Genomic DNA, 24077 nt, shown 5'->3' on the forward strand with positions numbered 1-24077 from the left:
CATGGGACAAGAATCGAAAAATATCTGCCAAAAAACTAATCCATTAAGCAATTGAAAATGTATCAGATGTAAATAATTATCTTGAAATTCAAATAATATTTTCAAGATAATTTTTTTAACCCGATAGTCGATAGTCCCACCCACAAACCCTCTCGGAACTCCGCGCGATGAGTTTATCTATACCCTTGGTTGGCCCTGCTGGTATTTACTTACAGATCCTAAATATGGCCTAGCGTGTATGCATTTCATTAATTTATAAACGATACAAGTTCAATTTTCAGGTACACTCTCATCATTATATTCTTCCTGGGATAAAATAGAAGGGAAATAATAAATATTAGCGATTAGTTTAGAAGGAGGTGTGTAAATGCTCCAAAATATTACGGAAATTCATGGTCAAGTACCTCATCCAAGACAAAAGGCTTGTAAATCGCTCTTTCAAGAAAATGAGATACGCCTCTACCCTTTTCATACACATACCGCACAATGGATCAACGTCGAAAAAAACTAAGCATTGCGTACGGTCTCGATTTTTACACTTTGAGCCCAGACGTATATTTTGCTATAATTTTATTTCTATACTTTTACATCCATAATTCCCTTTCGATACCAATCATTAAACAAATAATATCCAAAACAAATAAGGAGCTTTGTATGAGATTTTCTACAAGTTGTTATTAATTATTTCATCATCTGCAGTATCTGTCGATAAAGTAAGCGAAAAATATGACGAAAATGAAGACTCATACAGTGGCGCCCGAGCCCCCTCAAGCCCCATGTTCCCCATATATTCCTGGATACCTGGGAAAATAATCAAGAACCTTCCACTTGGATTGACCGGTCGAGATGCGCTTTTCCACGAGTTGGGATCTTTGATTTGAAGGATTTGAATAGTATCGTAGGAAAAGCGACTCAACAACTAGAAGGATGAAGTTATATTTCCCAAGTTAGTTAAGATAGTTATGACACCGACTTTTAATTACTCACTTCTCAATCTGGTACTGAGTATGCATTTACAAGTATTGTATAATACTTTCGTTAATTGTTACCATAAAAAACACACCACACAGAGTAAATCGAGTAGAAAAAAACTGTTTGCACGCTAATTATTTACAACTTACGTAACCTGAATAAGTTATTCCTCAGAAGAACGACAAGTTACTGGGAAAAATATTATTCAATAGCCATTTCATAGCCGTTGAAGCAACTAATAATACCACCAATCAAGAAGAAAAATGGGATTAGACGACATCGGTGAACCTAAAGATCTCATCCTTCTTACTTTTACATTATTTGCGATGCATACAAAATTTTACAGCGAAATATGCATGAGCCATTATGTAAAACAATAGTAGATGAAGTAGATGTTAGGTCCATAAATGACCAAAATTACATGTAGACGAAATATGATTCGCTTTTATAACCAGGCCGACTTACATGCTCAAATCCATACTCGCTGCTCAACAGGAAAAATAATTATTCAAGAGACAGACATTATATTGTGGAGAAAAAACGTCACCTGAGCATGTATAGCTTCTAGTCACGACTAAACCGTCTCTCGGTGTATCAATGCGAGGAGATATAATTCCAAAAATCATTTCCTATCAACAATGGGAGATCAGAGCAGCAATAAAAATCGATATTACGTTATTCTATGGTAATTTTCTTATCAAATTTCCATCTACCCAAACAAGTGACCACCAAAACGATATCAAGGAATGTTCTACCAAATTTATTTCCAATTCGTCGGCATCCGCTTCGAACAAGTGGTGAGCTATTTACTGACCCAAGGTACACAGAAGAGAAATTGCGCGCATAATTATTCCAATTTCTATGATAATTACTGACCTTTAAAATAACACCGCAAGTACAAAATCAATTTATTCTATTAATTAAATCAATTACCAATTAATTGCTACTAATTTCATGAACTTAAGTCACAATTTTAGTTTTTGACTTGTTATATAACAGTGAAAGTAAATTATTGGTTATCGCTAACTAACAAGGTAATCGCCTGAAAATCGTAAAATTGCTACAAATTTGCCACCACGAATGTGGTCTTTTTATTTACAAAAATATTGATAGCTAAGTGCTATCTATCTTATTTACCAATTCGCAGTTGTAGTAAATATGTTTTATATTTTTTGACAGTTAATGAACTCAGTTTTTTTTTAATTTTATTCTCCCGGAACTTGCTCCAATACAGTAAATTCCTTTTTAAATAAAGTTATTTTATTTCAACCCATTCCAATCCATTCAACTCAGTCCTTCACTGGGTGTTCGGCCTATAGAAAACAAGATGATTAACTACACACTGTAGATAAACAGCAAGATTCCGCTGAATGAAAGGCCGTAACCAGAAATATGTTTCCAGAAAATCAACGTGAAGAGGGGGTATACTTAAAGCTATTTCTCAAGCATTTCGGAGGGAGATTTGAACCCTAACAACCCCCCCCCCCCCCCGCGCTCGCTAAGGCCCTAGGCAAATATACTTGCCGATATTCTCAGTATCCTTGTGTTAATCAAGAGTCAATCAAGATAGGAATTAAAACGTTCCATTACAGATTGTCTAGCTGGATGTCAGAAGGCTTGTGGGTGCTCAAATCAAGGCTCGATACCTCTTAATAATATAAATAATCGATACCTCTTATAAATCAAGGCTCGATACCCACTTACACTGCGTTCGCCACTTTTTTCACGGTGAATTTTTCATTATCACCATTATACCTGAAAGTTAAAAATCCAGTCACTGGTTTTTGCGGAGCTCTCCCATCAGCTAACCTTTTCACAGTGACATAATTCTTCTCTTAAACATCTATCCTTATCCGAGATAACTTAACCTATAATACGCATTCCGGGCCTCCCTTTGCCTTCATTCCCGTCTACCTCTCCTTCGACGCTCGTCTTCATCACGCCAACATGTCCCTGAAGCACTACATTTCGAACGCCTCCTCTCTTTACTGGTGAACTCTGATTTGCAGGAAATTTTATACACTCGGGACAGGAATTTGAGCAGAAGTATATGGGACTGATGTGAAAGCTTAGAATGTCTTCAAAGCACAAGCGCTCGCGTTCAAATTTTAGAGAGATCCTGAAACCAGATCGGATGCTGTAGGAAGGGGACCTTAAGCATAAGACTTCCTCCGTCAGATATGATATTAAGCCGTTGTCCCCGCAGGTTTCTTTGTGAGATTGTTAGCTCAAGAGAGAAAAATGCGTCCAGTGCCAATTTATGATGAGATCTTAAAGTACGAGAGTGATAATTATTTTTGGCTTCCAATTTTAGTTAATTAATTGCTATTAAGAGCATGGGCGTACCCAGCGAGGGGCAGGAGGGGGCAGCTGCCTCCCCCCTAGAAGCAAAAATCGCCAAAGTCTTTAAGCAAAATCGGTACTGAATTAAAGCGAAAGTATTCAACAAATTTTCTTTAAACCCAAGAAAAATGATATGTATTAGTATAAGTTATTAGTATAATTTTATTTTAGTTACATATCTTTTAAGATATGTAAGTAAAAGAAAACTATTTTTTCAAGAAAATAATCTCATAAACTAATAAAGTGCTGTTATAATTTTCTTAAAATGTTGTTTCATTCACCTTTTCCATGCTAAAATGTCGTAACTTGGCTTGCCCCCCCAGTTATGATCCTGGGTACGCCCTTTATTAAGAGGACGCAAATTCGATCTGTCTTTTTTCGTGTCGCATAAGACGTTAATAACATACGCTATCATATTGAAATTTTCCAGGAATACCGGCATATTATTTTCATTTCATTAAATCTGTCATATTTCAGGTAGAGAAAAATTAAGAAAAAAATCTACTTAACGTTGCGGACGGATGGCGAGAATTCTCGTCATTTTTTCCCCCGCGTCCGAACGGACGACAAAGATTCTCATCATTTAGGCGAGTCAACTAAAACAATTTAAAAGCTCACTAAACGTATTTGTTAGTAAGTTTTCAGTTGTCCGTTACTTATTATGATACCCAGATATGCCGTTCCTCTACATTTAAATAGCCCGGCGCGCAACGTGTTAATGGTCCCAAAAAATTAAAGATGATAGGTTAAGTCGTTCAATGGTATTAGGCTCAATTATGTGGAAGTTAATATTCGAAAATGAAAAGGAGACTTCGTTGACTTCCACTGATTTATATCGTCCTTATGACATGTTTCGAACCATGTGGTTCTCTATGGTTCGAAACATATCGTACGGACGAAATAAATCAGTGGATGTCAACGAAGTCTCCTTTTCATTTTCGGGTCATAGATTTAGTTTTAAACGAGTAATACGACACGGGACACGGAAAATAACGAAATACGACCATTCTGGGGTAATGCGTCCTCTAAAGAAAAAAATCATTGATAATCGCAAATCATTATATGATGATTTACGTACTCAAAAATCTCTTAATGAGTATACGATACTCAGAAACGGACTGACTGGAAATGATTCATTTTACTGGTAAGATATCTTTCGCTGATAATTTTCTGCTTATTTATGACGGAGAGTACGCACTCACACATCACAAACAAAACGAATGATTCAGATAGATCACAAATTGTTTTTGGCCCCGCAATTTCGAACAATCAGTATCCTATCATATTGGAAAACCAATACCAGCATTAAAGTGTAGATAATTTGCTTTCGCGATAGCAGACACAAAATAAAAGTCTACTGTGAAAGATAATGCGAATCAACAAAAAGTGCAAAAAATTCATGGCTTTACTTTCTTCGTGAACTTTTTGGTTGGTTTATATTAGGATACAATCACTAGCGTAATTCCAAGGGTGATTCTCTCCGTTATATCACCAGGGATAATTCACATGGATGCGATTTGGGTGATAGCTATTGAGGATTATTTCCTTAATCCATGCTTCATCTGCACTAACTCATTATTAGTATCTACAATGCAAAATGATAATAACAGATTTACAACAACCCGAAATATTAGCACCACATGATAAAGCAAATTCCATAACAAAACGGTAACGCCCTATAAATATGCTTCGATTATTGCCCAAACCAACGTGATAAACATGAATTTTCTCTCATTTCAAACGTTTCAATTCGAATTAACGAGTGAGAAAGGTTTTCCTCGGGGCTATTAATTTTTTTAACTGTATGCCTACGCTGATACCTAGAAAGATACAATGATACGCAGGATAAATAAAATAATGAAACCACAAGCAAAGTGTGTTAAATACAGTCCTAAATCTAGATTTCTGATAAATGACGGTAAATGTTATGATGTTACGAAATTTAATTACCTCTGAAAAGTCTGCAGTAGTAACCATAACCAATGATATATGCACGATGGTCAAACTTCCTAAAAAAAAATAGGCAAGGCATTCCTTAGATAATCTATTTCTAGATATTTTGAAAAAAAGTTTGACGGTTGGAAATGAACAAAAATTATCACTATCAGAATGCAAATTGCGCAAGACTCTTCGCAGAGCTTCTTGAGAGGAAAACTAAATGAATCCATTTAATTTCTTTAGTAAAATATCTAACTTATTTTTTATGAAAATGTTATTTGAATTTCATTTCTTTCCTGGAGAGTAATCAGAGATGAAAATTGGCTTTAAGTGTGATATCATCATACTTGTATTTATTCTCCATGATAACGCAAACTTATAACTATTTTCATTAAAGGTAGGCATCATAGGACCAACTATAGTAAGGTTATTCAGATACGAAAACGAGGAAAATGAAATTGAATTAAACGAAAGTGATTTACGAATATGAGCATTTTAAATTTCGCATTCCTCCGCCGTTTTTTATTTGGAAACAAATTAATGATGTTTGCAGGTATATTAAAAAATAAGGCGTAACCTGTAAAAGTACATATCTTGAAGTGTAAGTCAAAAGTTGATACCGTAAGTACTATTAATAATACTTAACTATCTTTTACAAAGTTGAATTTTCATTTGTGTACGGACATACCATACCGGACGTGCCATTTGTGTACATTCGCTTGGTAGCAAAACCAATTTTAGCGCCATTTATAAACGAAACCTCGAAAAGTTCCAAGGCGACACTAAGATTTAAACCCTCTAGTTACCTAAGGTGCGAATCTGACGCGGCGGCTGCCACCTGAAAATTAGCAAATGGCATGCAGAATTCAGATTAAACGCTTACGAGGGACATTAATGAATGACGCATACACGCAGGAGGGTCAACAATGACCGCATGAATTTTTTCAATTATAATTACCAATGCCATGAACAGAACGAGGAGTGACGCGATAACGCAAGGGGAATAAATTAACGCGGCTAATCTCGAAGCGAAAATTGAAGTTCGCAAATTAAAAAAGATTCGGATTTTTCTCTCTCACGGTTTCCTTGCGGCAAGGTCCTGTCCCGTTTAACCTTTTCGAAGGCGCACGCGCAAAACGGAGCAACTCCACATAAAAGTCTTTCGTCTCGGCTCGCATGCCATTTGAAATCGATGAAGACGACGGCCGGTCGGAGCACGAAACACCTCACGCGAAATCCCCGCCGAGGAGTCAGAAGAAGTGAGCTGTCGACTTCGAGCGGGGAGAGTCTACCGAACGCGTCCGCGTGGGTCCGTCTGCGTCCTCCACGTGCAGCATCAGCGGCTGGGTCTTCGTCGTCTACGACTCCGGGGTTCGACCAAGCGGCGGCGGCGGAGGACGCGACAGCCCGCGTTGAGGCGACGACGCCGAGGAAGAGGCGCCAGAGGAAACGGCCAGAAAGAGCCCTTTAAATGAAAAAGGAGCGCGGGAAATTCTCCGACACCGCAAGCACAGGAGAGCTAGGAGGAGTGATTTGACGAAGAGCCACAATCCAATCGCAAAGGTATGGGGGTACGCCACCTGAGGTTATGGTTAATATACATGCGAGTTCTGACGAAAAATTTTTCTGACGAGTATGTCCGAAATCCTCGTTAGAACACGGTTTTTACACTGCGCGCGTTTTCTGATAGTCAGTACCACGAATATTACAGAAGAGGATGCTCAAGTAGGCCTATAAACGTGTTGTCACTCACGGTGCATTTAAATGGGTTAACAAAAGTCGTCACTTGCGTCGCTGACGGGGAAATTGATCCGAGTTTCATGGGGAAATAAGGTATAATCAGCGGTTTTAATCGAAATTTATATACATGATGATGTGATCTATCGAATTCATAAAAGCCCAATGCTATTCCTCGCAATTGCAAAAATTTTCCTGCAGAGTATTGGAGAAAAGTGGATCGCATTGCACTCATCGCCTTGGAGCGGACACTTTAAAAACAGATTAAAATTCGACCGAAGAGGCAACATACGTAAATCAGCCTTCAATGGGATGGACTTGGGCCTCCTCTATGAAGTCCCCTTGGTCAGTACGTTTCTGCCGCACTCCAAAGATGGAAGAATTTGATGAATAATTATTATTACATTTATATTTCCTTGAAAGTTCGTTGATTAAGTTGAAATTTTGCCGAGAAATATCTCTGTTGTGATAGTTTTTGTCTCTCATATACTCCAAACACCTGTTCCCGTACACAAGACTTATCAATTTCTCCTATCCTTATCCATGGTGAAACAACCAAATCACTCGAAATTCAACTCACTAATAAAACGATAAAACACTAACACCAATAAGACACCCAAAAAAGACGCAAATCGCGCGAAAAAAAATCAAATTTACTTGATCGCTCAACTACTTCTGACGTCCTCGCGCATGTTCTCACGTGGTAGTCGCTGTCAGTGTAAACACTCTAATTGGAAAACAGGCTTTTGTTTGCTCGGACAAATTCGTACGTACTCGTTCAAACAAATTTTGGTCAGAACTCGCACGCATAGTAACCGTAGCCTAAGTTTCAACCGATTCTTGGGCGAATGCCAGTGTGGGAGATGGGGGATCAAGTCTCAGCGAGGCCACATGATTATTTCGCAGGGATTACCATCCTTGGCGTATGTAAATTTTGCACTAGAGCGCGTGACTGCGAAACGGTTCTTTAGTTTCTGTGGCGGAAAATCTGTCATTGACTCAGTACCAAAACGAGACAACGCATTACGCCCTCTCGAGCGGTAGTAGTTGGTCTTTTTGGTGACGCTGAACTCTTATTAAATTCACCATGTCATCTTGTCATTTTCCGAGTCGTACAAACTACTTTGATATTTGCCCGCACCTCAAATACTTTTAAGAAAATATGGAGTTAACATTTTGAAATTCGAGATTCAGGCAAATGCAGAGAATTGCCTACCCCATTTACTCCACAAAATTTTAATATGAAAGCTTTAAACGATTATTACGTCACCGGAAAAAAGACTTATTAGGAAAGAGTGATGCTTCTTTTAACTCGAAGATTACGTTCATTACGCTTTTCAAATGCGACGTGAATCAGGGAAGAAGCTGACCCCCCTACCATGAATATCTTTCGTACATGGCTTAGTCTTCAGCGAGCTCTACCCTCACCTATCAAAACCAAACATAGGGTTGAAGTGCAGAATGTGAGACAGGTTTTCCAAACGCGCCGCATGCATAAAAGAATTGGTGCGCAGTCACGCGCTCAAGCAAAGCATACACCAAGGATGGGATTCGCCGATTAGTAATCGTGTGACACGTCCGGTTTTCGATCCTGAATTTTCTAAATGCCGGTTAGAGATGCTGCAAGTTACCACATCAAGTTATCATACTTTGCTTTGCCCCAACCGCATTGTATTTTTGAAGCGAATTGCATAAAGGGATACCTGGTAACTGAGCTGACTTCCAATTGGGAAATCCTGGTCGAGTGGCATGTTTTTTTCACTGTGAATTCCATCCTGATATAAAACTACAGGTTTTGCAAATTAATATATCATACCTGATTATGCCGGGCATGGTAGTGTTAAGTTATGCAAACACCAGTATATTAGGTTTTATCTTTTATTGCAAAGTTACTGTATTACTTCAGCATGCAATGGTCCCACATGGAAACGCCTGACAACGTCACTGATATCAATGAGATCACCTCATTACGCGAGCTATTATTTTAAATCACGCGGGAAACTGCTAAGTATAATGTGATGAAATTTGCCGATGGCACCGAGAGTGTAGATTTAACAGGGAAGTCGAAGATTGAATGGAGTTGGGAGTAAAAATAATTATAATAAAAATAATTGCCATGCTGTCAGGCTCATCTGCCCTTTGGAAAGCCATCTATTGTAACCTAACCACTTTGACTAATATCCACCATTTAATTAAGTAAAAATATAAAAACTTTCTGCTAAAAGCAATTGTGAGAACCGACTGTCAGTGATACCAACGCGTCACAACCAGAAGAAAAATTTTGCCTTCATCCTAGTCAGCTAAAGCGATCTATTTTTCACCCATCTTGAGGCACGAAATTAATTTTATTCTTGAGGAGATTAAATATAATACTTATGTATGGATACTTAGCGTACCCCATTCATTATTAAATACCCGTAATCAATGAGTGGCATGATGTACCAATCTGATTAATTACCGCCGGTGGATTCAAGCGGAATCTAATGGCATTTATATTAGCATTTTGAGAAAGTTTTATGAAATTAAAAAAAACATCGATTTCATCACCACTGTTAGCAGTAGTTTCTCGATGTTGATCTACAGTAGAGAACCAAGCCTTTATGCGAAAAAATAAGGTAAAACTTACAGCGATAGTTCCAGATAGTTAATAACCAATAACCATCTCGTCTCAGTCGCACGATAATGATGGGTTGTTTCTCCGAGGAACTTTTAGGTGAAAAAAAATTTTTGACTGAGCTATAACGAAAATTTCACTTCGAACACTGTTTGAACTAAACAGTAAAAACTAATATTAGTAAACTTTCCTGCAGCAGTTAGCGTTGCATCAAAAATGCAAATCACTTGGATGATAAAATGGTTTAAATGAAGATACTGTCACTTTGAAGCTGTAAGATTCACATTTAAAACGTCGAATAACCATTGACTTGCAACCAAAATGACGAGAACCAATGTACAAATAAAACGAGTACTTTTTACGCACAGATCACTTTTGAATATGTTCAAACGATTAAAAAAAAATGTCTCATCTTTTCAAAACAATGAGTAATATCTTACTAAACCATTATAGGATAACTAAACTTAAAAATTAAGTTATACTAGCCGGTTGTTTGATCCAGATTTTCTGTGCAGCTCTCGTATGGGGCTCGTCAAAATCATATAGTTAATAATATCGATAATACGCATTGGTGGGGTTGGTAGTGAAAAATGGAAGCTGTAGGTCATACTACGATAGTCTGGCGCAGTCATCACGCCCGCAGGCATACATTATTCGCCTACGGTATTTCTAATGGAGGAGCTGGAACGCCGCGCCGGTAAAATATGTAAATGTTGAAATATTTTATAAAAATCCATTTATGAGTTGCCACTAAATTTTATTTTTGGAACATAAGGATAGAGGCGTTTAAATTATAAAATAAAAGTTTGAACCAATTCTGAGATGGAGAGTTTGAGAATAAGTCATTAACAATTTTAAAACATTTCAATGAAATAATAGAAAAGATTATTTAATCATTTTTTCTACATTTAGTGTCTTACGCAAAGTCTTAGCTTTAAAATAAGTCATAAATCATGACGCTAAAACAATTTGGCGGTGAAATAGGAGTAATTATATGATTCAAGGCACTTTTTTGCAAAATGCAAGAAAATTAAATACATTCAATACCAAATCTCTTCTCTATACGTTTACAAACTGCCGCAAATAAAAATATCGAAAAATACCGATATTAGGGGTAAGGCAATGTAATATTTCCTTTGTATCACCACTGATGAGAGAAATTTTACATTGTATACTTAGAGTATTTACTTTTCCTCGCCAAAATAAGTTAAAAGCATCGACACATCCTGTCATGAGGCCTCAAAATGTAGTGACTGTTAGCGTATGTTATGACAGAGTGAATGTAGTGAATGTTGACAAAGTTTTTCTGATGAATAATTTCCCTTGGTAATAATAAATTCTTTTACTCTGAATTAATTTTAGTTCCACGAATCCTTCATTTGCTACAATAATTACTTCAATTTCTCTTCTCTCCATAACAATAAACCACACTCATCAACAACTATGAGGTACTTTAATTCACTTTAATCACAACTTAATTTCTTCAAGACAAAAGACAAATTCTAGTACACTGAGACAAGCCACGGAGATAACTTTACGGAGTCATCCGCAATGCACAAATATGCGAAATTCTCAAAGAGGGAAAAAATTAATTCGCCTTGACCGGAATTTGAAACCGGATCCCTCAAATTTTAGCCGAGTACTTTAGCCTAAAGTTTTGATGAAGCATTCGACCGGAAACCTAGAATTATACACTCTTGACTAATGTAGGAGTAGGGATCACTTTTGAAGATGCTTAAACAACTTTTTAAAATAATATATCAATTTTCAAAACAATGCCAAAACCAACAAAAACAAAAAAAACAACCATTATGGATATAGTAAACTTGAAAATTAAGTTATATTAGCCTATTGTTCGATGAAAAGTTTCAGTTTGCAGGGGAAAAATATCTAATACCGACAATAGCTAAATTATGTCAAGGGACTAGCCACGATGATAAGTTCAGGGAGTAACCCGCGATTTACAAATGTGCGAAAATTCCACATTGAAAAAATCATTCGCCTTGAGCGGAATTTGAACCGGGATCTCATGATTACCGGCCGAGTGTTTTAGCCAGTTAAGCTACTGAGGCAGCATTCTCCTCTGTGGAAATTTGTGGACTTTTCGGGAATTCGGAGGATTCGGGTTTGCATCTCGGTCAAGATGAATGATATTTTCCTCCACGGAAATTGCACCAAAATAAAAAGAGGCGGACGCCGTGATTAAAACCCCATGTTCACCCGAAATCGCATGAAAATTACTTCGAATAACGCGGAAAGGAGGGGGTCTTCACGTGACATTACCCTCATTCCTTCGCGGTTGGCAGAGTGAGGAGGGGGGATGATTTTTTTCTTAGTAAAAAAAAAACATTCTGCGTCGTCATTGCGGATACTCACGAGAGTGACATGTATTGCAGGAGGTGATAACGAATGGGCTGCGCCAGCAGTGCGCCGTCGACGACAATGATCAAAAAGAAGCAGAAGGAGAGGCGGGACCAAACGAAGACTGCTGGGGGATACAACGACGCCGTGGCCAACATCCTCGACGAAGCCGGCAACGGGGTCGCGGGCGGCGGAGAAGGCGTCGTCTCATTTTTCGCTGAGACCAATTTCAGAAAGTTGTCAGGTGACTCTCGCATATTACCAATGCTGCGCACATACCAACCATCAGGGCTGGGCAAAATACAGGCCGAGGAGTGCCTATTTGAAATACAAAATGCCGCTTCAAATGCATTTGAAATGAAAAATACAAAATACCTTTGGCTAGGGTATTTGAAAAAAAAACTATGAAAATAGTGTTTTGAATACCTTTTGAAATATAGGATAAATTTTTATGGAAACTAAGAGATCTTAAAAAATATAACCTGTCTTGGCACGTAATGGATAGTTGTAAAAATGGAGAAAACGATTCTAACGAAAACGAAGTAATCTCTGAAGCATAATGTTACAGAAGTGTTATCAGAGTTACTTCAAAAGTATTTAAAAAATTTATTTTGTATTTTAGAATGGGAAAATACCAAAAATCTATATTTAAATACAAACATTCATTCGGATCACATATTTGAAATACCAAATGCAAATTTATTTCAAATAGGTGTTTTGAAATACCGCCCAGCCCTGCCTACCATGTGGGGGAGAGTTTTCTGTACATACATTTCAGTCTTCCAAAAAAGCGGAGAATGTTATAATTATTCCGTCCACCAACGTGAACTTCTTTCCGGAGAGGAATTGATCACGCCACCTTGTACCACAGCAATAATTTATTGGAGCACGATCAGGGTTGCGATGTAAAACGCCGTCTCCGGCCAATCATGTCGCTGCTTATATAAATTACTGTGGGGGTATAAGGTTACGGTTTACATTTCAATGGCTTACACTGAGTTATGCTTGTGGCCATGAATTATGAAAATAGTGTTGGCTTAAGAGTTTCATTCTGAAATGTAACCCAAGCCTGGATTCCTGTCACTTTGCCACAGTTAACAATAGCTAAATTCTGGCATGAAAAGATTTTCGGTGAATAAAACCAAGATGGCAATAAAACATGTTTTTCTATTTTAATTAATAAAGCAAGATAATTAAGGGAAGATTTTTATTTGGATGGCTCCATCCAAGTTAAAGAGAACAGTACTTTTAAGCGAATACTCGGGGACTTCATGCATTACCTCATTATACCCTTCATAATGGTAAAATAAGACAAATTATGTCACATTCACCAAATAATTTCCCGTTGGAAAGAGATTTCAATTTTTATATTCTTCTAATTGAATTTCAATCGTAAGTTCAACTAAAAAGAAAGTAAAATTAAGAATTTCAATCATGAAGTGACTATATACAGACATTTTCTGCCAAATTTAGCTTTTCAGCATCCTATTCAATTCCTCGTCATGTCACAGAAATCATAAAATTTTATTCATAAAGTTGTAAGTGGCTACCGAAAAGTTACCGTGGCAAAGTATACGCAGGAAACCAGTATTCCTAAATAAAGAGGCTGGATAAATTTATAAAAGTTATTATCACGCATAGAGTAATTTATAGTTCGTTTTTTAGTTCATGCATGGTACTTAGAATTATGCAATGGATGCAACGTAATTACTAAAATACGAACCATGGATAGAGAGCACTAATATATTTGGTGAAGTAGATTTCCAGAGTAATCAAAAAGCACCCATATAATGTAGTTATGTTTCTAAAAATATACTTACTTGTATTCACCAGGCTTTTGGTAATATATCAATAGTAGAGTAATTGCCTCTGCGACAAATTTTAAATCCCATAACTTCACTTACAATAATAAAAACTTTATTTACGAAAGATTTATTTACGAAACGAAAAGCTCAAACAAAATATGCCCTCATATTCCTATTTACTTATCATATTTATTGTCAACGAAAATATGGACTAAATAAAGAAATTTATGCGATTCATTTCGCAGCATTTCAACCACTACGCACTACCTCTTCATTCGTCAGAATGAACCTTCTGATATCGTTGATGTCCACTGGGAATAAAGTAATAATCTGTCTAAATAAAGAAGCAGATACAGTTGGTTTATGTTATTATTCCAGTTGCAATAAGAATAAGCATTCAAGAAAAGGCACTAAGCCGATGTATCTCATTGAAGCTTGCAATTATTTAACAGTTTCAACACTTAGATTAGTGACTTATATTGCACCGTCACTAGAACTTATGCACCTAGCCGCATTTTTGACAGGAATTTCATTTCTGTATGCGATGCCATAGCCTTCCATCGTACATTTTTATACCAAAAAGTGTATTAGAATTTAAAAAATTGGTCCAGAGAAAACGCAATACCCATCGAAAACCAATTTTTATGCATTAGAGTATTTTATCACATACCCAACACAATGAAAATCTGAAATTTGTGCAGTCGCGCCCTTTTAGGATGCCTGTACCTAGATTATCGACCCACTAACCTCCGTCAGATAAGTAAAATTTATGAATATACTAGGATATATTCGAAGAGAGACTTTTACGGCTCACGTTGCAGCAAGCACTATTCGTTCTAAGCATTCGTGCGAAACGCTATGAAGCCATTTTCAGTTGTTCCCTACAACGAAAATTTTAAAGTGTACCTCAAAAACGATACTTTACGATACAACGTTCCCGAATAAGTTAGAACGGCCAAATTATATATTAATTTCTGCATTACCTACATTGTTCTCTTATGTATCGATTGGGATGTCAGTAGGACCTCATGTACCAATTATTTCAATGCAGCCGACATTTTATTCGAGATTTCGTTTCTATTTTTCTAAACAAAAAAAAACTTTCACAAAATTCTTGACATTCAAATAAGATTTCAGACCTGAATATGAGTAAGGGTCAATCGTAAGTAAGTAAGATACAGATCGTAAAATAAGCTTACGAGGAATTTTATGAGATTTATTCTTCAGTTTTTCTTATGTCCGCTATTATTGATTACCCATATATAATCCCGATATCATATAATTCCTTCATTTAGATTTGTGAATTAGCTCTAAGTCGACTGAGCGCCTACCGTTACATATTATATTATTCACTCACTCCGTGATTCAACAAGAAGTTTGATTTGGAAAGGTGAAGTTAGAGGTCACCCCAGACTAACCCACAAACAAATTAATTCCACACACTCAGGGAAGTGAGGAGGCAGTTCCTTTCCCTAGAGATATCATGTGACGCATTCCTAGATATCATCTACTCGAGGATTGCGATTTTAATGAATGCTTGTATTGAGGAGTCGATCGAAATCATAATTCATGAGCACCATTAAGTTGGGTAGTTGAGAGAAATTCGGCGTTATTGTTGTACTCTCTTCAAAAGGGAAAAGATGGAGACTGGTCTTCAAAGTACATACAACTGTTCTTGATTGTTCTCTCAACTCTTCTAACGGACATACAAATATTCTTAACGTGCTCTCACATATCACCCAAGAAGGTCTATGTATTCTTCACCATCACCGGAATTTGCATTTGTAAATAAATGAATGAGGGATTGCAACAACTAGTACCTCGAATTTAACAAAAGGAAAAGCTTTCCAATTTGGGCTATTAATCGTCTAATAAGTTCCCAATTTCCGAGTGTGGCGGGACTTCCATTTAATAATGATTCATTTTTTCTAAATGAAAAAGAGTATAACTGGAGATGAAACGTCTTATGTAAGACGAAAAGGATTATCATAAGTAATATGTGTGTAGTTTAAGGTCATGAGCATCAAACGCGCTGATGCACGAATTTATGCACGCAACTGTTCGCTACGAGTGCCCTGCAATAAAGAAAATCTGGATATAAGATTCCTTTACATGCGAAGCACCCCTTCCTGGGAAACCTATGCATTCCAGCTGAAAGCTATGATGGCACACTGAGCAGATTCCTAATGATAACATGCAATCCCCATGAGGCAAGCGCGCTTAGAGGGCGTGTGGTGACCAATTGATCATTTACATACCGCTAATTAAGTACCAAGCATCAATACGCACCCGTGCGATCGATGAAAGACCTAGTGAATGGTTACCACGTTAAGTTGTTCCATTTGACCTATGCCTAGGCGAAACGTTATCGCTCACTTCCATCCCTTCTCGTTTGATAAACAGTTTTCACTGGGGTAAGACAGATAGCACAAGACTTAGATAATCACCCTCCCCTAAAATAAGCCATGTTAGCTTAGCTTCAACTACTTTATCGTCTGAAATGAAGAGGTCTTTTTACATTTAAAATGCACTTTCATAACACAATGACGGCCCAAAAACTGACAGTCCCCGAATACAACAGTTAATTCATTGAATTCATAAAATGTGAGGGAAAACCTTTCCTTGAATCAGGCAGTCTACAAATTTCGGTAAACATATTCTTGTTGAGCGAATAAAATTTTACCATTCGAAAATGAGATATAAGAACGAGTTCATAAATACGAGCAGTAAACGCGAAGAATCGTAAAATTCTAAATTCTTTGACAAGATGTCGTGAAATAGCAACTTCTAAATAAAAAAAGAACGCTGATACCTCGATAAAGAGAAGATACGTTTAATAACGACGAAATGAAAATTCAAGGAATGTTATTTTAAATGTTCTTAGAATGGTTGATACGTGGTAACAGAAAGGTCACTTTCACTGTAACAAATCTACTCCCTTTATCTGTCTCCGGGGATGATTTATTCCGATTCCTTTGTTTCGTTCTCCTGGAGATACTGAGAAACACGTGCTAATACTAAGGTAGCATCATGAGATAACACATTTAATTTCCAGTTCCAACAGAGAACTAATTGGGCTGTACAACACGAGGTAAGGGGTCTAGCAAGTGCTATTTCAAAATATAGAACAACGGAATTCAAACAAATTCAAATGATATTATTCAAATTTTAAGACCAAATAATAGAAAATTACTTAATTTCTTTTCCTGATGGTCCCTTAAATTTACCAATAAATTACACAAAGTATTGAAGACATAATGGTTTATTTAATTTACAAAATAGTACGTCTCAGAATACTATTGAATATATTTTAACTTTTCCAAAACACATTGCTTTTAAAAGACAGTCCACTTATTTATAAATGAATGAGTGACTTATGATAGTAAAGGCCGCTTTACGCGGTGACTTTTCATTCAATTAAAATGTCGTTTTTCTTCAAGATTAGATCGATATTTTGTTCATTGGCAATTATCAAACTATACGGTATGATTGGAACGCAAAACATTAGGGTGATAGACCCAAATAATGACAAAATCTGTGTTAATTCGGTAAACTCATTTCAACGAAAACGAGCCGTTACAGCATATTGGCCCACCTATGAAGTCACAATATTGCCTAAAAGTCAAAGGGCAAACCCCATAAACTAATCCATGAATGTCGCAGCCCAATATCTTCCCCTGCATCGATATTTAAAGAAAAGTGAATTCTATGTGGTGACTAATTTAAACACTTATTTAACACACTTATTTAGGCACACATTTAACTGTAATTACGCGCAATATCCCGTAAGAAAACGTGAGAGCATTCGTAGCCTTGCGGAAATTGGGAAGTAGCAAGCATTGAAATAACATTGAGCCAACTTAATGGTAGAAATTATGAGGATGCTTATGCGCACTCCTTCGGAAATAGAGCAGGCCCCTTCCTTTTTTCTCTTCCCAGTACCTTCACTTTATTGCACAGGAATGACCTTTGTTCGACAACATTGTAAAGGCCGTGCACCAGACGGGACCCCAAACATAAAAATTCCTTGCCTCCACCCTTGCAGAGCCTATGCTCTAAGCTTATTGTGCTTTTTTTATTGGTGCTGGACGCTGCGGTGCCAATTAGGGTCTTGTATCCAAAGGTTTTCTAATCGAAAAACAACGTATAGTTCTCCTTCTTATTATTTTTTCACTCACTTTTTAATTTACCGAATCAGAAGGGGAAAAACTTCGGATAACCATTTGCAGAGTAAGTTTCCTTGGGTTCATGTTCTAGATCGAACTATCTTGAAGCCCTCGTATGGTTGCACAGAAGCGAAAACAACTTATTACTTCGTTACGGGATCAAAAAAGGCACGACAGCAGCGATTTCTTAAAGTATTTTTCCGCTATCCACTACGACCGTTTGGATCCCTCTCATTACTTAGTCCGTCATGCCCCAACGAAAGTCAAAGCAATACACATTTTATATTTAAGCGCACACGTTATCGGAGGATTCCGTCGTCGGCAACTTCGAAAACAAATCATGTCAGAAACGGTTCGAATGATTATTCGAATGATCATTCATCGTGTAAAACGACCTTAAGAGATTAAAATGTTGCAGTATGTGATTGATTTGGAGACCACCGGATGACATGAAAGGTGTTATTTACCCCTGCTACCTCGCTGACACTACGTGTGATTGAGCAATGTATTGCGGGTAGCTAGTATACACGGCGCCACAAAATCTCGATAGCTGTGGAAATTGAAACTACGTTCAATGAAACATCACAGTATAGGCATGAAACTTGCCTCTAGCGGTCGCTTTCCACTAAACCACAAACCACATTTTCGTAAGAAAAAATTTTTGGGGAATTTGCCAACTTAAAATAGTTGAAATGCAATGAGGCACAAATAATTGACTAAGTTCTCATGGATTTCGTGTAAAGTGTTCAAGACACAGAAATATTTCAACGCTTAATATTTTAACTGAAATATTCTATAATTTAAATATTTACTCGATTTCAGTACATTTATCTCAGCCAAAAAAATGGAAAATACAAGACGTGAGAAAATTATGGAGATAAAAGTAAATAATTTCCACAGTGAATGCCGAAAAAAGTTTCACCATTAAAATGTATATATTTCAACATTTATTTAAGTGGCAAAATTGACTGTTGTTACCAAAATTAAATCCTTATATTTTAGAAGGGGAAACTAGGAGAAATGAAAAGGTCATTCATGACCAAATCCATGTAACCTAGGGCGCACGTGTCTTTCTCACTCCGAGACAAAGTGAGTGTATTCGCTCGGGGCATACACCTATGCAAGTTGATGGGGAAAAACACAAAAGCTACTTACTGTCCCTTTGTTGGGGAGGGCCATAAAGATAAGAGGGCAAAGTGAGAAGCGGCGGCCGGCTTTCTTCCACGCGACGAGCGCGGGCTACTGTCATGTTATCCCCACAAAGCACTCAGGGCTTCATAAAAAGCCTGGCAGCGGGGTGCCAAAATTGATTTTTTTCCTAGGGTGGAGAGCGTGGAATTACAAAAAATACCAACCAACTATTCTAACATGAAGTTTAAACATAAATTGAAGTTTAAAGCCATCTTTAAGGATAAAACTCGTAGTTACTACCTCTTGTGAATAATCGTCATGTTAATAAGAAAGTTTTAGGCTTTTGCTACTGCGAAAATTTCACGATATTCCCAATTTCCTCAACACATGATAGTCGATTTTTCAAGCATTTAAATATCAATTAATTTTCAACTAAACTAATGAAATTCCAAACTCATATTCCCAACCGAATCGAGACCGTCTCCAGAAAGTAGTAAAACCTTTATGAAAATTAATGAACGCTTAGCATGTTGAAAATATGAGGCAGCTGACGAGAAATTAGGTTACTCATTGTAGAAACTACGGCCCGTAAATTAGTTTGCAGAATTCCTCCTAAGCTTGGAGAATAATGCCTGAGAGTGATGAAAGCGGTATTATTTATACATATTCATGTATGGGAAATTGGGATGACATTTTATACAAAATACATATTCTTAACGATAAAAAATCTAGATGAAATATGTAAAGCCCAGGTTCATTTATTTTCTCTTAAAAGCAATGACGAAATTTATTGAGAATGTGAAATGAGTAAGATCCTTAAAATAATGGGGCCAGCCGAAATCGTCTACAGAATGGGATATGGAGCCTTATATTTCCAATGGAATTTTAAAGTGAAGGATCAGTTCAGGTACTTATGTCTACCATATGCTACTCCCTTAGCTTCGAAACATCTACTTTTACCAGAGAGTTATTGGGCAACAAAAATGTTCATTATTAATCTATGTTCCGCATATTATTTTGTAAATTTTCTGCCAGTATTCTCAATTTATTATGGAGACCAATAAACATTAATGAACCTAAGGCTCAAGATTCAAAAAAGAATTTATTTTTGCACTACTTAAGATCATTTTCTGTTTGTTTTTCAAGTAAATTAAAAAAGTACTGAATCATTGAAAGTAATGACTAATTTAAAAAATAGTATTTTCAAAGCACGAAAAATTCATCATTTGATTCGAAAAGCATCACTGAGAGTAATTCTCCCCATGTATCATCACCCACCAACCATGGTGTGAGAAGAACATAAGCTAGCCTTAAACTAAATATACCATGACATCATACCTCACGAGTTTCCTCAGGACTGCAGCTCTCGTGAGCTAAGTAAAAAGGAGCATATTTCCCATTCCAGTGAGACCTCAGATCTTTTTTTCCATCCACCAGGCATTTTTTTGGGGCGGAAACCCAAGCCATTAATTCAAAAGTTGACCTGGAAAATATATGGGCCGCATTTCAAGGAGTTACGACGCAAGGCCTGAAAGTCAAGGCAGGTCTCACAAGGCGCTTGACTGGAAGGGTGAAAAACATTTCAAAAACACAAAAATCATTTTATATCAATTTAAGAAAGGGAAAATCAACGATATTGCTTGATAATTTTCTAAAGGATTCATAAATGTATTTTCAAGGCACTAAATTTAGTTTTCTTTTAGATAATTAATTAAGGTATGTAATAACATACTTGCGGTCCTCGTATGCTCCGAATCAAGATTTCAATTAGGGCTATGGAAATGAGATGTGGAAGAAAAAAGACAATGAAACTTAGACGCCTCAAACTGCCGTAATGGTACTTGTCTCATAGAAAAGTTAAAACAGCATTTCTAAATATTCAATGAATAATTAATAACACAATCAATTTTTCATACCATGAAAACATTAGAGAGTTATTACATGCATTTACTGAATCAAATTCATTATATTTACTTTAAATCTTCTCATCACATGGGTATTTCTCAAATATTAACCTTCACCGTCACTCCTCGGGTAAAAGCGATGAGAGGCACACTTACGATCAAAACACTTCGAGCTTTGATTGAGTGTCAATGAACGATTCAAATGGCGATAATTTTATCGGTAAAATTACGATAAGATGCGATAAAATGAATCATCTTAGGATATTAATGAATTCTTAGTAAACATCACTGAAACACTCCTTCGATGAAGAAAAATAAAAAACTTTCCACGCAATCACTTCCTTAATTAAAATCTTATGGATTCCCTGTGTAATTAGTTGTTCAAGCTTACACTTAACAACAAAAATTATTCTTTTTATGAATGCATGTGATAAGAGTTAAACTTTTTAGGATTCGTATACGTAATTTATTCCATTATTCTGATATATATTCAAACACATTTCACTGAATTAATACCAGCCATATAAGTTTACGAAAAGAAACCCAGATTAGCAAATTTAGTAATATTTGGAAACATTTATTCAGTCGTCACTTTTAGGGCAAGAATTAGGGCCTTCACTTGAGTTTATGTATGGATATAGGAAATGTTTTATCAACAGACTCGGGAGTTATAAACATTAAAAATAAAATATTGTCGTAATTTAGATATCAATATATCCGGTAGAAAGGATATTCTGAAGAATGAAGAGAAAAATTATGTCGAATAGCATTAATTCGACCGAGTTGTATAAATGGCACCAATGAAAGGATAGCCGAATCTATGCGTCAAGTATTAATGCAGCCGTTACTGTGCCATATACTTCACCACCATAAACTGGCATACACGCAAGTTATTCGATACTCCCTGCGTTAAGCCACTCTGACACGATAGGGTCAAGAGAAAAGATAACATCTCCCTCAAACCTTTGCCCTAAATTCCAGCACAAGGTTGTTCGGGTAAGACTTTCCAACGCTAGTCGCAGCATAAGAATAAATGAACAGTCGACCAAGAAAAAAATAATTTGGTACAATCAGCCTGGGAAATTTTGCGCCCATAGTGATTATAAAGGTATGTAAAATATCAATGGATTTTTCATTATATAATAAATAATGCTTTTAGGACAAACAATTAAGCTGGAATCAGAATTTCCTCCGTAACCTTTTCCCGTAATTTTGGTAAAAGCAGTACGCATACTTTTACCCATTACTCCTAAATATATTTAATATATTTGGAAATCTGACGTAAAACATGATAAAACTTCAAATTTAGCGTTCCTGGGCAAAATAATTTTCAGGAGAGGTAAAAAACTCTAAAAAACTAAAACTAAATATTATCTTTTGAATATGGTCATGCTTGAAAATATATCTCGCCCCTTAGCACCGATAAAATTTCCAGGCGGAAAAAATAATGCATTCGAATCGGACACGAATTCTGAAGTGTGCTTAATCAATTACCTGTTTTCTTTTATTCCTATTTATACACCCTCGTGCCGAGAGGTCAACGCATAAAAAAATTGATTCCTCCGCAGCCGCAGAAACACCTCAGCCAGAATCATTTTTTCTTTCCCGGGGTTGGGGGTTCTATTTCTGACATTCCCCACAGGAAAACATCGGTCACGTAGGCAACCATTGCGGAGCGCTTCAATTCGCACTCCTGGGGGCATTTTTTATCCTCGGTTGACATCGCGTTCCACGCCTTGCGCGATCACCGTCGGAACTCCCACCGGCGAGAGAGAAAGCCGCCTCGCCGTATCACCTTAACGACGTCCTTTCGGCCCGTCTTGTGCTCGAACGAGTACCCAGCATGACTTCCCAAAAGTGCCGCACACCCGACTGCTCAACCGATTGTTTGCAAGCTGTTTGGGGGAAAATATAAAAAGGGTATGGCCCCCAGCACCCTTCTCCGCCACCTTCCCTTAGACCGAAGCCGCCGACACATATCGCCTGCGCCTTTAAGGGACAGCGCTTCCAGAGGTGCCTTCGTGCCTTTCCGAGATTACATCGCCAGCACCCGACCCCGCTCGTTCCCCGCGATTATCGCCTCAAACCCTTCCCCCCAACAAATTTCCTCCACACTTCCCACTCCGCCACTTCCCACCCCCGAACAAATAATCGTAAGGAAATCGATGGATCGCCTATTTCGCGTGCACGGTCGTGTTTCCCTCACGCACGAACATATGACACCAAGGGGGTAATGACCATTCATGGAAAACATAGCGACAGGCTTGGTAACACGGTTATTTCTCTCTCCCTCTTCCCCGGAATCAGTTCCGCGTTCTAATTTCTGGAATCTGTTTTCCTTCTATGAAACTTGAGCGGAGCTTCTTGGAAAGAGACCGAGAGGATAGCGTAGATGTATGCGAAAATTTTAGCCTAAGCAGGCGTCCATAATTTACGGCAATGCGTTCAGAGAATACGATACGATTTAAATTATTGTATTTTGCTGTGAAAGATCACAGTGCTCCCATGAGAAATAAAAAAGTAAATAAATTACACTGTAAAATAACAGGAGAAAAAATTTGCTCATAATATGTGAAGGAGGCTACGATAAGTATCACAGATAGTACAATTTACAAAGAAAAAGAAAACACCGAAAAAGAGAATTTAACAAACAAATAAAAAATATGATACATCGGCATGAATGCAAAACTGAAAAATGGCAAAAACACTTCTGATGATACTCTGTAGGTATTCAAGTGATAAATAGCCAAAATTTACGAAAAATGGATTCGGAGAATATAATCCCATGTAAATTATTTTATTTTGTTGTGTAAGACCTATATTCCTCGTATAGGCATAAAATAAACTTATTCGGTAAAAAAACAGCAGCATATTATGCATTTAGAAATGAAATACAACACAATGGAACTCTTGAAACTATTTAGATGTTCCAGGTAAGAATCACGAAAAACCGGAAGCGATAAAGGATTTTATACGTCATATATAAGACAGCGATACAAATTTTCTCTTATAAATAAATTCACATCAAAACAACAGAAATTATAGGATCTTTGGCTGATAAGTGTCATCTGTACTGAAAAAACATTCGATCTGATTCGGTAGACTT

The 24077-nt window shown here is 37.1% G+C and overlaps 1 protein-coding gene across 1 annotated transcript in view; it reads left to right on the forward strand.

Moving 5' to 3' along the window:
- The first annotated feature begins 6464 nt into the window (after positions 1 to 6464).
- The window catches only part of LOC124162268 (DNA ligase 1-like), a 41831-nt gene continuing 24218 nt past the window's right edge, over positions 6465 to 24077 (forward strand). The window contains exons 1-2 of the mRNA XM_046538741.1: positions 6465 to 6816; positions 12001 to 12209. Of these exons, the coding sequence (XP_046394697.1) occupies positions 12014 to 12209 (196 nt within the window). The 5' untranslated portion in view covers positions 6465 to 6816; positions 12001 to 12013. The remainder of the gene's footprint in view (positions 6817 to 12000; positions 12210 to 24077) is intronic.

This window comes from Ischnura elegans, chromosome 7 (genome assembly GCF_921293095.1).
Source record: "Ischnura elegans chromosome 7, ioIscEleg1.1, whole genome shotgun sequence".
In the NCBI taxonomy this organism is placed as follows: Eukaryota; Metazoa; Arthropoda; class Insecta; order Odonata; family Coenagrionidae; genus Ischnura; species Ischnura elegans.